Source organism: Cricetulus griseus, chromosome 2 (genome assembly GCF_003668045.3).
Source record: "Cricetulus griseus strain 17A/GY chromosome 2, alternate assembly CriGri-PICRH-1.0, whole genome shotgun sequence".
In the NCBI taxonomy this organism is placed as follows: domain Eukaryota; kingdom Metazoa; phylum Chordata; class Mammalia; order Rodentia; family Cricetidae; genus Cricetulus; species Cricetulus griseus.
In genome coordinates, this window is record NC_048595.1 from 444067791 (window position 1) to 444082118 (window position 14328).

The 14328-nt window shown below is 43.8% G+C and overlaps 1 protein-coding gene across 1 annotated transcript; it reads left to right on the plus strand.

Moving 5' to 3' along the window:
- Window positions 1-11017: 11017 nt before the first annotated feature.
- LOC100769183 (olfactory receptor 12) lies at window positions 11018-11968 on the plus strand. Its single transcript, XM_027396092.1, has one exon. It carries the CDS (start codon window positions 11018-11020, stop codon window positions 11966-11968), a length of 951 nt encoding a protein of 316 aa, XP_027251893.1.
- Window positions 11969-14328: the final 2360 nt, after the last annotated feature.

A 14328-nucleotide genomic window follows, 5' to 3' on the forward strand; every position in this document is an offset into this window, starting at 1 on the left:
AGATGATAGAGACCTTTAAAGAGGAAACAAGAAAATCCCTTAAAGAAATAGAAGAAAAAGCAAGCAAAAACTTACATGAAATGGAGGAAAAGACAGAATCTCAGCTATTGAAGACTCGCTAGAGGATATACATTCATCAACCAAAGAAAACCTCAAGTCCAACAAATCCCTAACACAAAATATCCAGGAAATATGGGACACCGTGAAAAGACCAAACCTAAGAATAATAGGTGTAGAAGAAGGTGAAGAAACACTGCTCAATGGTACAGAAAACATATTCAACAAAATCATAGAAGAAAACTTCCTCAACCTACAGAAAGATATGCCTATGAAAGTACAAGAAGCTTACAGGACACCAAACAGACAAGACCACAAAAAGAAGTCCCCCCGACACATAATAATCAAAACTCCAAATCTACAGAATAAAGAGAAAATATTAAGAGCAGCAAAGGAAAAAGGCCAAGTAACATATAAAGGCAAACCAATTAGAATCACACCTGACTTCTCAATGGAAACTCTGAAGGCCAGAAGGTCTTGGGTAGATATCCTACAAGTACTAAAGGAGTATGGATGTCAACCCAGACTACTGTACCCAGCAAAACTTTCAATCACTATAGATGGAGAAAACAAGATATTCCATGACAAAAATAGATTTAAACAATGCATATCTGTTACGATAAATCTTTCAGCCAAAAGCTGCCTGAGCCCCACCACCACATGTGAGCTTTTCGCCAGCTGCCTGCCTTAGTTAGGGCTCAAATGAATACACAGAAACTTGTATTAGGTACAATGCTGCTTGGCCAATGACTAGGATTCTCATCTGCTAGCTCAGTCTTAATTATCAGAAATCTATATATTTTATAAGATTTATCTTTTCAGACAACTTGTTGGCGTCCCTCCTGGCCGGTGGATCACATCATGCCACTGGAGCAGGTGCGGAGGGGAAAAGAGGGCCCTTCCTGTTTCTCCTTCGCTTAAATATGAGTCTCCTTGCTATGTCACTTCCTGCCAGGATCAGCACTTCTCTACTACATTTCCCAGAATCCTCTTTGACTCCTAGTTCCATCTAACTTGCTGTCTCATTGGCCAAACAGTATTTTATTTAACAATCAATAAGATAAACATACACAGTAGTACATTCCCCATCACATATCCACAAATCCAGCACTACAGAAGGTTATGAAAGGAAAACTCCAACCCAACAAACATGGCTACACTCACAAAAACACAGGCAATAGATAATCTAATTTTACCAAACACAAAAAGAAGTAGGAGGGTGAAATCCACACACAATGACACCACCAACAATAAATCCAAAACAAACAAGACCCAATGAACAATGGACATTAATATCCCTAAACGGCAATGCTCTTAACTTACCAGTAAAAAGATATAGGCTAACAGAATGGATACGAAGACAGAATCCATCCTTCTGCGGTTTACAAGAAACACACCTCAACTTCAAAAACAGGCGTTACCTCAGAGTAAAAGGATTGGAAAAGATTTTCCAATCAAATGGGCTCAAGAAACAGCTGGTGTAGCAATCCTAATATCTAACAAATTAGACTTTAAAGTAAAATCAATCAAAAGAGATGAAGAAGGGAATTTCATACTCATCACAGGAAAAGTCCATCAAGATGAAGTCTCAAACCTGAACATCTATGCCCCAAATACAAAGGCACCCACATTTGTGAAAGAAACATTACTAAAGCTCAAACCACATATAAAACCACACACACTTATAGTAGGAGACTTCAACACCCCCCTTACGGCATTAGACAGGACCACAAGACAGAAACTTAACAAAGAAACAAAGGATCTGACAGAAGTTATGACCCAGCTGGGATTAACGGATATCTATAGAGCATTCCATCCAAACTCAAAAGAATATTCCTTCTTCTCAGCACCACATGGCACCTTCTCTAAAATTTACCAGATAGTAGGCAGCAAAGCAAACCTCCATAGTTACAAAAGAATTGAAATAACCCCCTGTATCTTATCAGACCACCATGCATTAAAGCTAGAATTCAACAACAATACGAATGGCAGAAAACCTGCATACTCTTGGAAAATGAATAAAACCCAATTGCACCATTCTTGGGTTGAGGAAGAAATAAAAAAACAAATTAAAGACTTCCTAGAATCTAATGAGAATGCAGGCACAACATACCCAAACTTATGGGACACTCTGAAAGCAGTGCTAAGAGGGAATTTCATAGCACTAAGTGCCCACATGAAGAAACTGGAGAAAAGTCAAATTAGAGAATTGACAGAACAACTGAAAGCATTAGAGCAAAAAGAAGCAAACTCACCAAGGAGGAGTAGACACCAGGAAATAATCAACCTGAAGGCTGAAATCAATAAAGTAGAAATTAGGAAAACATTACAAAGAATCAATGAAACAAAGAGTTTGTTCTTTGAGAAGATCAACAAGATAGACAAACCTCTAGCCAAACTTACCAAAAGGCAGAGAGAGAGAGCATGCTAATTAGTAAAATCAGAAATGAAAAGGGGGATATAACAACAGACACTGAGGAAATCCAGAGAATCTTCAGTTCATACTTTGAAAGCCTGTACTCCACAAAATTTGAAAATCTAAATGAAATGGACAGTTTTCTGGATAAATATCACTTACCAAAATTAAACCAAGATCAGATAAACAGTTTAAATCGACCCATAACCCCTAATGAAATAGAAGCAGTCATCAAAAGCCTCCCAACCAAAAAAAGTCCAGGGCCAGATGGCTTCACTGCAGAATTCTACCAGAAATTCAAACAAGAGCTGATACCAATACTCAACTGTTCAAACAAGAGCTGATACCAATACTCAAACTGTTCCGCACAATAGAAGCAGATGGGATATTGCCAAACTCTTTCTATGAGGCTACAATCACTTTGATACCCAAGCCACACAAAGATAAGACTAAGAAAGAGAACTACAGACCAATATCCCTCATGAACATCGATGCTAAAATACTCAATAAAATATTGGCGAACCAAATCCAAGAACCTATCAGAAAAATCATCCACCATGATCAAGTAGGCTTCATCCCAGGGATGCAAGGATGGTTCAACATATGAAAATCCATCAATGTAATCCATGATATAAACAAACTGAAAAAGAAAAACCACATGATCATCTCACTAGACGTTGAAAAAGCCTTTGACAAAATCCAACATCCCTTCATGATAAAGACCTTGGAGAGAACAGGAATAACAGGAACATATCTAAACATGATAAATGCAATATACACCAAACCAACAGCCAACATCAAACTAAATGGAGAGAAACTCAAAGTGTTTCCTCTAAAATCAGGAACAAGACAAGGCTGTCCACTCTCTCCATACCTCTTCAATATTGTACTTGAAGTTCTAGCTAGAGCAATAAGACAAGAAAAGGGGATCAAAGGGATACAAATTGGAAAGGAAGAAGTCAAACTTTCACTATTTGCAGATGACATGATAGTCTACATTAGTGACCCAAAAAACTCTACCAGGAAACTCCTACAGCTGATAAACACCTTCAGCAAGGTAGCAGGACACAAAATTAACTCAAAAAAATCTGTAGCCCTACTGTATACAGATGATAAACCCCATGAGAAAGAAATCATGGAAACATCACCTTTCACAATATCCACAAGCAACATAAAATATCTGGGGGTAACACTATCCAAAAAAGTGAAAGACCTGTACAATAAGAACTTTGAGACTTTAAAGAAAGAAATTAAAGAAGATACCAGAAAATGGAAAGATCTCCCATGCTCTTGGATAGGTAGAACTAATATAGAATAAATGGCAATCCTACCAAAAGCAACCTACAGATTCAACGCAATCCCCATCAAAATCCCAATACAGTTTTTCACAGACATTGAAAGAACAATACTCAACTTTATATGGAAAAATAAAAAACCCAGGATAGCCAAAATAACTCTTTACAATAAAAGATCTTCTGGAGGCATCACCATCCCTGACTTCAAGCTCTACTATAGAGCCATAGTTCTGAAAACAGCTTGGTATTGGCACAAGAATAGACAAATAGACCAATGGAATTGAATTGAAGACCCAGATATTAACCCACGCACCTACGAACACCTTATTTTTGACAAAGGTGCTAAATCTATACAATGGAAAAAAGATAACATCTTCAACAAATGGTGCTGGCACAATTGGATTCGGACATGCAGAAGATTGCAGATAGATCCATACCTGTCACCATGCACGAAACTTAAATGCAAATGGATCAAAGATCTCTCCACAAATCCAGCCACACTGAATCTTCTAGAAGAGAAAGTGGGATTTACCCTTGAACAAATTGGCAGAGGAGACCGCTTCCTGAACATCACGCCAATAGCACAGACACTGAGGTCTGCAATTAATAAATGGGACCTCCTGAAACTGAGAAGTTTCTGTAAGGCAAAGGACACAGTAAGACAAAACGACCACGCACAGAATGGGAAAAGATCTTCACCAACCCCACATCTGACAGAGGGCTGATTTCGAAAATATACAAGGAGCTCAAGAAGCTAACCACCAAAACACCAAACAATGAAATTAAAAAGTGGGGTGCAGAACTAAACAGAGAATTTTCAACAGAGGAATCTGGAATGGCTTAAAGACACTTAAGAAAGTGCTCAAAAACCTTGGCCATCAGAGAAATGCAACTCAAAACAACTCTGAGATACCACCTCACACCTGTCAGAATGGTTAAAATCAAAAATACCAATGACAACCTATGCTGGAGAGGATGCAGAGAAGAAGGAACACTCCTCCATTGCTGGTAGGAGTATGAACTTGTAAGACCACTCTGGAAATCACTATGGCGGTTGCTCAGAAAAATGGGAATCAACCTACCTCAAGATCCAGCCATTCCTCTCTTGGGCATATACCCTAATAGTGCATGTTCATACAACAAGGACATATGTTCAACCATGTTCATAGCAGCATTGTTTGTAATAGCCAGAACCTGGAAACAACCTTGATGCCCCTCAACTGAAGAATGGATAGAGAAAATGTGGTACATTTATACAATGGAGTACTACTCAGCAGCAAAAAGCAATGGAATCTTGAAATTCACAGGCAAATGGATGCAACTAGAAGAAACAATCCTGAGTGAGGTAACCCAATCACAAAAAGACAAACATGGTATGTACTCATTCATATATGAATTTTAGACATAGAGCAAAGGATTACCAGCCTATAATCCTCTTCACCAAAGAAACTAGGAAACATGGAGGACTCTAAGGGATAAATAGACCTCAGGAATGGGAAGTGGCATGAACTCCTGAGCTAATTGAGAGCATGAGGGTAGGGGAGTGGGAGCTGCCACAATAAGAGCACAAGAAGAAGAGTAGAGGAGAGGAAATGGAGGAGCAGAAATACTGATTTGGGGGAAGAATAGAGGAAAGAGAGCAGGATGAGAGATACCATATCAGAGGGAGCCACTATAGGTCCGAGGAGAGATCTGGCAGTAGGGAGATCTCCAGAGACCTACAAGGATGACACGATCTGACAATCCAGGAAATGGAAGAGAGGATAACCTAAATGCCCTTCCCCTAAAATGAAATTGATGATTACTCTCTATGCCATCCTAGAGCCCTCATCCAGTGGCTGATGGAAGCAGAGACAGACATCCACAGAAATACACTGAGCTGAAATCTGGAATCTAGTTGAAGAGAGGGCGGAATGAAGATCGAAGGGGTCTGTACCAGGTTGGAGAAACCCACAGGAACAGTTGACCTGAACAAGGGGGAGCACATCGACCCCAGACACTATCTGGGAGGCCAGTAAAAGACTGATCCAGACCCCTGAACATGGATGTCAATAAGGAGGCCTCTGTACTCCAGGGAGCCTCTGGAAGTGGATTAGCATTTTTCCCTGGTGTAAGAAGGGACTTTGAGAGCCCATCCCATGTGACACACAGGGAAGGGCCTAGGCCCAGCACAGGAAGACTTGGTGGACTTTGCAGAGCCCCTGTTGAGGGCCCTACCCTGCCTGGGGGATGGTGGGTGGATGGGGTGGGGGTTAGGTTGGGGGTGAGGGAGGAGGTATGGGGATGAGGGGAGGGAGAGGGAGAAGGGACTTACATGTGAAACAAGCCTGTTCCCTAACTTGAATTAATAAAAAAAAATATACATATAAAAAAAGTTGAAGACCAAAACTACTCTGAGAATGAAAGTAAAATCTTAGCCATGTTTTCCATATAACAAGAATAATTTATAAATTCTGTGGTGGTTTGAATGAGAATGGTCCCCATAGGCTCTTATGTTTGAATGCTTAGTCACCAGTTACTGGGAAAGATTAGGAGGTGTGGCTTTGTTGGAGGATGTCTGTCACTGGGAGTGAGCTTTGAGGTTTCAAAAACCCAGGTTACCATACCCCTACTATGGTGATAAGGAAAACCCTCTTCAACTATAAGCAAACCCCTAATTAAATGACTACTTTTATAAGAGTTGCCTTGGTCATGGTGTCTCATCACAGCAATAGAACAGTAATGAAGATAACTCCCAAACAACAGTGACATATAATAAACATTTCCAAGTGAGATAATTGGGGCACAGAAAGGAAGGGTGGACAAAATGTAAGACCCAGATCCATCAGATGCCCCTAGCACAGTGTTCATTCCCTAGGGCGCATGGTATCAAGATGTGAGCTTCACTAACCTTGAGTAATCGCACCCCCAAGGCCTTGCATGTTGGAGTCCATACAGTTTCTCCCACTACCTACAGCCCTGATAGTAGACATCCTGTGTGCCCCAGTGTCCTGTAGTCACTGTTGCAACCTATGATCTACACATGACACTGACACTGGGCACATGTATAGCAACATTGTTGTCTGTTGTGTTACTTCTCATGACATTCCTTTATTATGCGAGTGAAAAGTATCCTTGACTTAATAACGCTTGCATTTGTATGTTCGCTAAATCTCCATCTAGTGGGTGATGCCAAGCTCTGACACTATCTCAGGCCATAGATTTGCTCTACCCATATTGCTGTTTGAGTGTTTGGATAGTTGAGTACAATAACACAGATCCCAGGAAAACTGTTCTTATGTGGCCTGTGTGAATAGGGATCTCTGTACTCTCTTGTGAAAGGAAATTCTCTCAGTGAGTTTATCATGCCTGAGCTTGTGATGAACCCATTCCTGACATGCATCCAGGACATCTTTCCTATTACCCGGATGCATAGTACTTGCCTTCTTTCTAATGGTCTCTGTGAGTCTCTCCAAACACATGTCTTCCTTGGTCCCATCTTTACACTGCCTTTCTGACCTAAATTGAAAGTTTTAAATATCTCTGCTTTGCTCTTTGCTTCCAATACTCATTGTATTCCAATACTCATTGTAAGTCTGGCTCTGAGTATCCAGCAATAACAATTCTACGGCCTAAATGCTGAGGGCCTAGAAATTTCTTCCATAGACTAATTAATCTATCACCTTTAAAGTCAGCATCTCCCAAATTCACAGGGTATGACAAAAAAGTAGACAAACTCATTCCTTCCTCCAGTTTGGTGCCCCATAGAGGTCACAGTGCGTCTGAAGCTTCATGGGCCAGGTCTTCACTGTCCACATCCCTGCTCTTAGTCTGGCTGGCTGAGCCCCCACCAACATCACCCATGCCTACTTAATTTTTCTTAGAGAATTATAGGTTTCTGCTAACCAGCTCCTTGAAATTTTTCCAATTGTTCCTGCAAACCAATTCCAAAGACTTAAGAATCACGCGGGAAGATCATCCCACTTTTTGTGGGTTCTGGGGATTCAAACTCGGATCTTCACCCTTGTGCAGTGAATGTTTTACCCAACGAGCCAACTTCTCAGAAAGGAAACTCAAACCTTCTCTCCCATGGGCACAAAGCATGCTCTGTTTCTTAAGAGAAACAGGAAATGTTTATCAGGATGGAGGTTGGCATGATAAAGCCGGGATGCTCCTTATAGGACATTAGTGACAGTTCTAGCAGAGGCCCAGTTGTGTCCTCTTGCACTCTTGACAGGATGAGGAGAACATGTAGATTGACTCCGAGAATCCAGATGGAGAGGTAGTGACCTTGTCATGCCACCAGCAGAAACATGGCTGCTGCCTTGAATCCAGGGAAGACCTTCAGAGCCAAACCAAACAATGTTGAGATCTGTGACATAAGGACATAATGGAACCCTGAGATATTCAGAGCCATGTGTGGGAACACAGCTAACTGCTGAGGGAGGGAAGGGGTTGCTCAGCCCTTCCTCTTTTCTGTCTCTCCTGTTGGCTCACTACTTCCTGACTGGCATTCCTCCAGACAGAAAGAATCAAAAAAAGGACAAAGGGTGAATGGAGGTTCTTGACCCAGGCTTCTAATGACACTGAGGGGCTTGTATTTGTAGAGCTAGAGGCAAGAAGAGCTCATTTGGGGTGGAATGAACTGACCAGCTGCCTTACAGAAGAACCCCGACATAATGCTTCTCACATCAACATGGCAAGTTGAAGGGAACACAAGAGAATGGTCTGGAGGCCACATTGCCCATAGGGTGGCTGCTCTAATGAGTTACACTGACACAGGTACTCCTGAGTCAACTCTGCTGTAATCTTGATGTACCTCCAGGGGTCCCTGAGAACTGAAGGCTTCCTGCCAACCCATAGGACAAGGATGGTGATGAGGCAGAGATTGGCCACAGCCAGTCCTCCACCTCTGGAGCCCAGGGAGTTATTCCCAGCTGTCAGTAGGCCAGCACCGTCTTAATTGGCCATTGGAGACCAAGAGCCCCAGCAGGGCTAGATACAGAGCATCCTTCCTGCTGACTGACCTCTCCACACAGTTTCCTGCTTGCTGTGACACGAGAGCAGACTTCCTTTTTAACAAAACCCAGAACCTGTCACAACCCGGAACCCTCATGGGCACCCAGGTGCCCACCTCTCATCATAGTCACCTCACTTCACAGGAATCCACAAAGGATCTGATGAAGGGACATAATCAACAGATGTCCAATCCACATGGCAATCACAGACCAGGCTCAGCAGCACGGGGGCGCTGGGAGCATGAGTGACTACGGGGGGGGTCAACCTGACTCGATTATGAAAGGTAAGTTCATTGTCTCAGCTGTGAGGAGTAAGAAACTATGTAGGCAGAGATCAGAAGGAAGGGTAGCGTAAACCATGTTTACTTGGGGCCCGCCACAGTAAGCCGGCATATCCTATCCTGATCACCCCGGTGTTGGCCCAGTTTAGAGCGTGCAGTTTTCTACCTCGTGGAACACGAGCTCTTCTAATTCTGCAGGCATGTGGGTTGAAGCTCTGCATCCAAGCAGGTCACAGGAGGCAGTGGTGCTGCTGGCTCGTGGGGAGCAGGGTTGGGGTGTGCAGTGGTTGTTCCTTCACAGTCTCTGTCACCCAGCTCTCTCCCAGCAGAGGAATGTCCTCAACCCATGCTCTTCCCCCATCCCACAGCTGTTATTAGAGAAGCAAGCTGGAGAGAGCAGGCTTGTTTAGGGGATCACAAGAAGCAAAGGACCAGCTTTCCTTTCCACATCACACTCATTACCATGGAAATCCTGGTGTCTGAGTCAAGAGTGTGAGCGCAAAACAATTCCACGCACACCTTTGAACTCACAGTGGAACATTTAGCTTTATAGCACATGGTGAACTTGGATGGGCCCCACCAGCCACCATATCACTCCTGAATGAAGGTGAACTGTGGAGGAGAGTAGAGGACACAGAAAATGGGCCCATTCTCAAAACTTTCCTAACCCACAGAATGATAGAGAATGGCCATCATACAGATCTACCCATGACCCTCAGCATAGCAACTTCCTGTCTTGGTCGTCAATCAATACAGTAGTGACCACAGTCAGTCCCACTCAGGACACTCTTAGTGTTTGAGTGCTGTGAACACTATAACAAAAGGTGGCCAGGAATGGTGTGAGAGCCTTGGACACATTTGACTCAATCTGGTTTTCAAATGGGAAAGACTACCATCTCTTAAATGCCCCAAACTTGAGCTGAAGTGCAGGGCAGAGCTGGCAGTAAGAGCAGTTTTGAGGGCACAAGGATGTTCCAAATATATCAAGGACCCATCCTGCTGGTTTTGATATGATGGAACTGGGGGATCTCCTCTCCGGGTTCTATCCGACAAGACATTGACAGGAATCCCCTGGCATATACTGATGGCCACTGAATTCCACATTCAGAAGACTTAGTCCTTCATGGGTCACACATGGCTCAGCCTTGTGTGTGCCTACTACCTCCAGGCCACCCTTGGAGGTAGTAGGACAGGGCCCTTGAAAGCCGAAAAACCGAAGTAGAAGAGGAGACACAGCTGGAAGTGAGATAAGGTTTGACGCCACGAGCACGTTCTAAACATGTGGGGGCCCTGGTCTTGGTGTTTGTCAGGACGCGGGTCTGGGCTACACCCTCATTACAATCTCTGACATCTTGACATTTGCAGGAATGTCACAGCCTCAAGGAAGCAGAGTCTGCACATTGATTGAGGATATTTCCCCAGACGTGGAGTCAGAGCTGCTGAGGTGAGGTCAGGAGTCCTGCAGACTGGAGTGGGCACAGACTGGAGTGAGTTGTTCCCCTACTCTGAGCCCAGCCTAGGGATGACAAGGTCACCTACCCCAGCTTCTGGGATGTTAGCGGGTTCTCTTGTCCATTCTATGATCAGTGATTAAGGTGGAATGGCAGGTGAGATTTGGGGATGTCTTTAAAAATGGTCCCACTCAGGAGTGTCCCTGGAGGTGGACAGCAACTCAGGCAAGTGCGGGGACACTGGAAGGTTGTCTGTACCTCAGAAACTGCTTCTGCATCCCACAGCCCAGCGCAGGCTTCTTCACAGACAGGGTTCACACAACACATCCTCGAGAATGAAGTCAGAGGAAATGTAACCGTTTAAGCCACACTGGTCTACCTGGAAGGACATCCAGGCCTCTTGGTTTGTGGGCAGCTTGTCACTGATGAGTCTCTGTACTCCCTGGGACATATGACTTTAGAGATGAGAACTGTTTCCTTTCTGCCTCCACCGCCATCTTCTCTTCAGCTGTCCCCACTCATGGCCACACCCATCCACAGGAATGGAAGTCTCTCAGCAGTGTCCTTGCAGGGATTTGTGCTGGTGGGATTTGGGGGAGGTGCAGAGACCCAGGCCCTGCTCTTCGCTGTCTTCCTGGCCCTGTACATGGTGACTGTCCTGGGCAACCTCACCATGATCGTGCTCATCACCCTGGATGCCCGCCTGCACTCCCCCATGTACTTCTTCCTCAAGAACCTGTCCTTTGTCGACCTCTGCTATTCCTCTGTCATTGGCCCCAAAGCCATGGCCAACATCTATTCTTCCAAAGTCATAGGTGTTGCTGGTTGTGCTGCACAGTTATTTTTCTTCTCCTTCCTGGGAACAACTGAGGCTTTACTCCTGGCCGTGATGGCCTATGACCGCTTCGTGGCCATCTGTAGTCCTCTGCACTACCCAGTGACCATGACCCCCACAGTCTGCGCTTGCCTTGTGCTGGCTGCCTATGGTGGAGGCTGTCTCAACTCCATTGTGGAGACCAGCCTCACTTTTCAACTTCCTTTCTGTAGTTCCAATCGCATTGACCATTTCTTCTGTGATGTGCCCCCTCTGCTCCAGCTGGCCTGTGCCAACACCTCTGTGAATGAGTTGGTGATGTTTGCTATCTGTGGTTTCATTCTAATGGGGGCAACATTAGTCATCCTTATTTCCTACGGCTACATTGCCATGACCATCCTCGGGATGCACTCAGGGTCCAGGCACAAGGTCTTCTCCACCTGTGGCTCCCACCTGACAGCTGTGTCCTTGTTTTATGGAACTGGCATTGCTATATATGGCCAGCCAGGTGGTGTGGCATCTAAGGAGCAAGGCAAGGTGATCTCCATCTTCTACACCCTGGTCATCCCCATGCTCAACCCCCTCATTTACAGTCTGCGCAACAAGGATGTGAAGGACGCCCTGCAGAGACTGGGACAGAGGTGTGCAGCTGTATGAAGAAAGGTGGCCAGTAAGGGACAGTGTCTGGGAATGGAGGGGATGGTTGTGTGGAAGACACCTCTCATCACTAGAGCAGTTTATGTGTGCTTTAAGTCTTCTTTCTCTTTCTTGCTTCTGAGCAGCTTCCTGTATGCTTTCCTCCATCAGGCATTGTTTGTCTTCTTCCATTACCTTGTATTCCAGGAAGAGCAAAGTCTCATGGGGTAGACACTGCTATATTAGGAAAATTAGCAATGAGGTCAAGGCTTCTCCTTGGAGCAGAAATAATCATGCCCTAGGAACCAGCTTGCTTTGCAAACAACAAGGGATTTCTTAGGCCATGCTGTAGAATTAGAATGGAGAAGCCCCATGATGAGCATGGCCAACCACACTATACCCTTGTCTTCTGTCTCATTTCCTGTCCCATTCAACTTAAAATTCATGTCAGTACCCCATAAATGGACTCAGGTCACTAGACCTAGCTGTCCACTCACCACAGTGTAGTTACGTTAATAAAATTGCCTCTCTTACTCTAGGCATCACTTGACTCTCTAAGAGACATATTGGGACAGGTGGCTAAGCCTAGCCCATTAGGACTTCTTGGAGCTGGGGCTTCTGCCTTAAAACACCTGTTACAGTATGAGGTTAAAAATTTTGAGCTGATTTTATGGGAACTCGCATTTTATATATCAATTTGAACTAAATCCTCTATGATGATGTAAACACCAGATAACACATATCCACAGACAGCATCTAGGAACATATGCATTTATGACAACCTTTAAGTTGGAACCTTGGTCATGACACCAACATAGCAAAGCAGATTTGCCAGTATCTGAAGGAACATTGAGCCCAAGCTCATAGCAGAATGGAATGCATTGGAATCACTTATTTCCTTGGTTCAGTTCATTTTAAAAATCTCTTGCTGTTGCTGTTCTGTAACTCAAGAAAACCTCATTGATATAGTCCCAAGCCAGACTGAAAGTAATTCTTGCATTTCTGTACTTTAAACTAGGATGGGTTTCAGGAAATGTTGAATAACTGACTTTATTTTTTTAGAATACATGGAAGATAAAAGGAGAAAAGACCAAGATAATTAGCTTGAGAGGGGAAAAATCAAAACTCTGTGTTAGCATCACACAGAAATATGCATACATCAAAAAATAGCAATTCAGAGACACATGCCAACAGTGAAACCAAACAGCATTTAAGGATCACATGAGACTACCCAAACTTCCCTTACCCACCCTAACCCTGGCACCAACAGGTAAATTGTCCCCAGGTTCCATCACCAGACCCAAACTTTCCCAGCCTGCCCAGCTCCTAGTGCGTATAGGAAAAGGGTTCTCAGACCCTACAATTGGGCTCACACTTCCCTGTCTGCCCAGTACCTGGTGCCAATGGGTGAGGCATCCCGTGGACTCTCCCCTAACTTGTGCAGTTCCCCCTAACTCCCCTGCTCGCCGATAAGCAGTCCCCAGACAGGCCCACAGTTCCACTGAACCAGCCAATTCCCAATGTTCACCTTCCAATAAAAACCAAAAACAATCCCCAAAACTAAGACAGCATGTCCCCTCCAAAAAGGACTAGTCCTATAGTAATAGACCCCTATGAGAATGGCTTCAAAGGTCTCCTGACAGAGTTCAAAAGAACAGTGATAACTACATTTCAACAAAGAAAACAGGGGCACACTCCAAAGAAACAAAAAGAAGTATGAGGGAAATAAGCAAAGCAATACAAGACATAAAAACTCAACTCAACAAAAAGGTAGAATTACTGAAAAAAAGCCGAACTGAAATGGTGGTAAAAATGTTGTTGTTGTTGTTGTTGTTATGGCTGGTTTGTTTGGTTTTTTGTTTTTGTTTTTTCTAAGAGAGAGAAAAAACATGAGATTGGGTAGGTAGGGAAGGAAGTGAGGATCTAGAAGGAATTGGGGGAGGGGAAATAATATGATCAAAATATATTGTATGAAATTTTCAGAAATAAATAAAACATAAAAATATACTTTTAAAACAACTTAAAAATAAACATTTAACCAAATAAATATTTCAAGATCCGTGGCCATAAGAACCAGTTGTCTGAAATGGGCAATACGTAAAGGGAACTTACCCATCCTTCCAGGGCCATTGAACAACGCCCTGGACAGGATACATTGTTTTATCAAAAAAGGGAATACAGTCAGGAGGGTAAAACTGAGGCAAGTGGTGTCTGCGACCCTAGGCTGTTTCTCAAGGAGCCCTAGGGGAGAATGTCCAATATGGGGAACACTGTCCCAAGTAGGAGTTTCCTTCACGTTGGCCTCATGTGTTTCCATTGCCATCACAGGAGTCAGGTGCAGCCAGTTAGGCAGGGTTCTCTCTAGGGCTGGGCTCAAGGAC

Coding starts and splice junctions, on each gene's coding strand:
- LOC100769183 (XM_027396092.1), top strand. CDS start 11,018: ATGGCCACACCCATCCACAGGAATGGAAGTCTCTCAGCAGTGTCCTTG.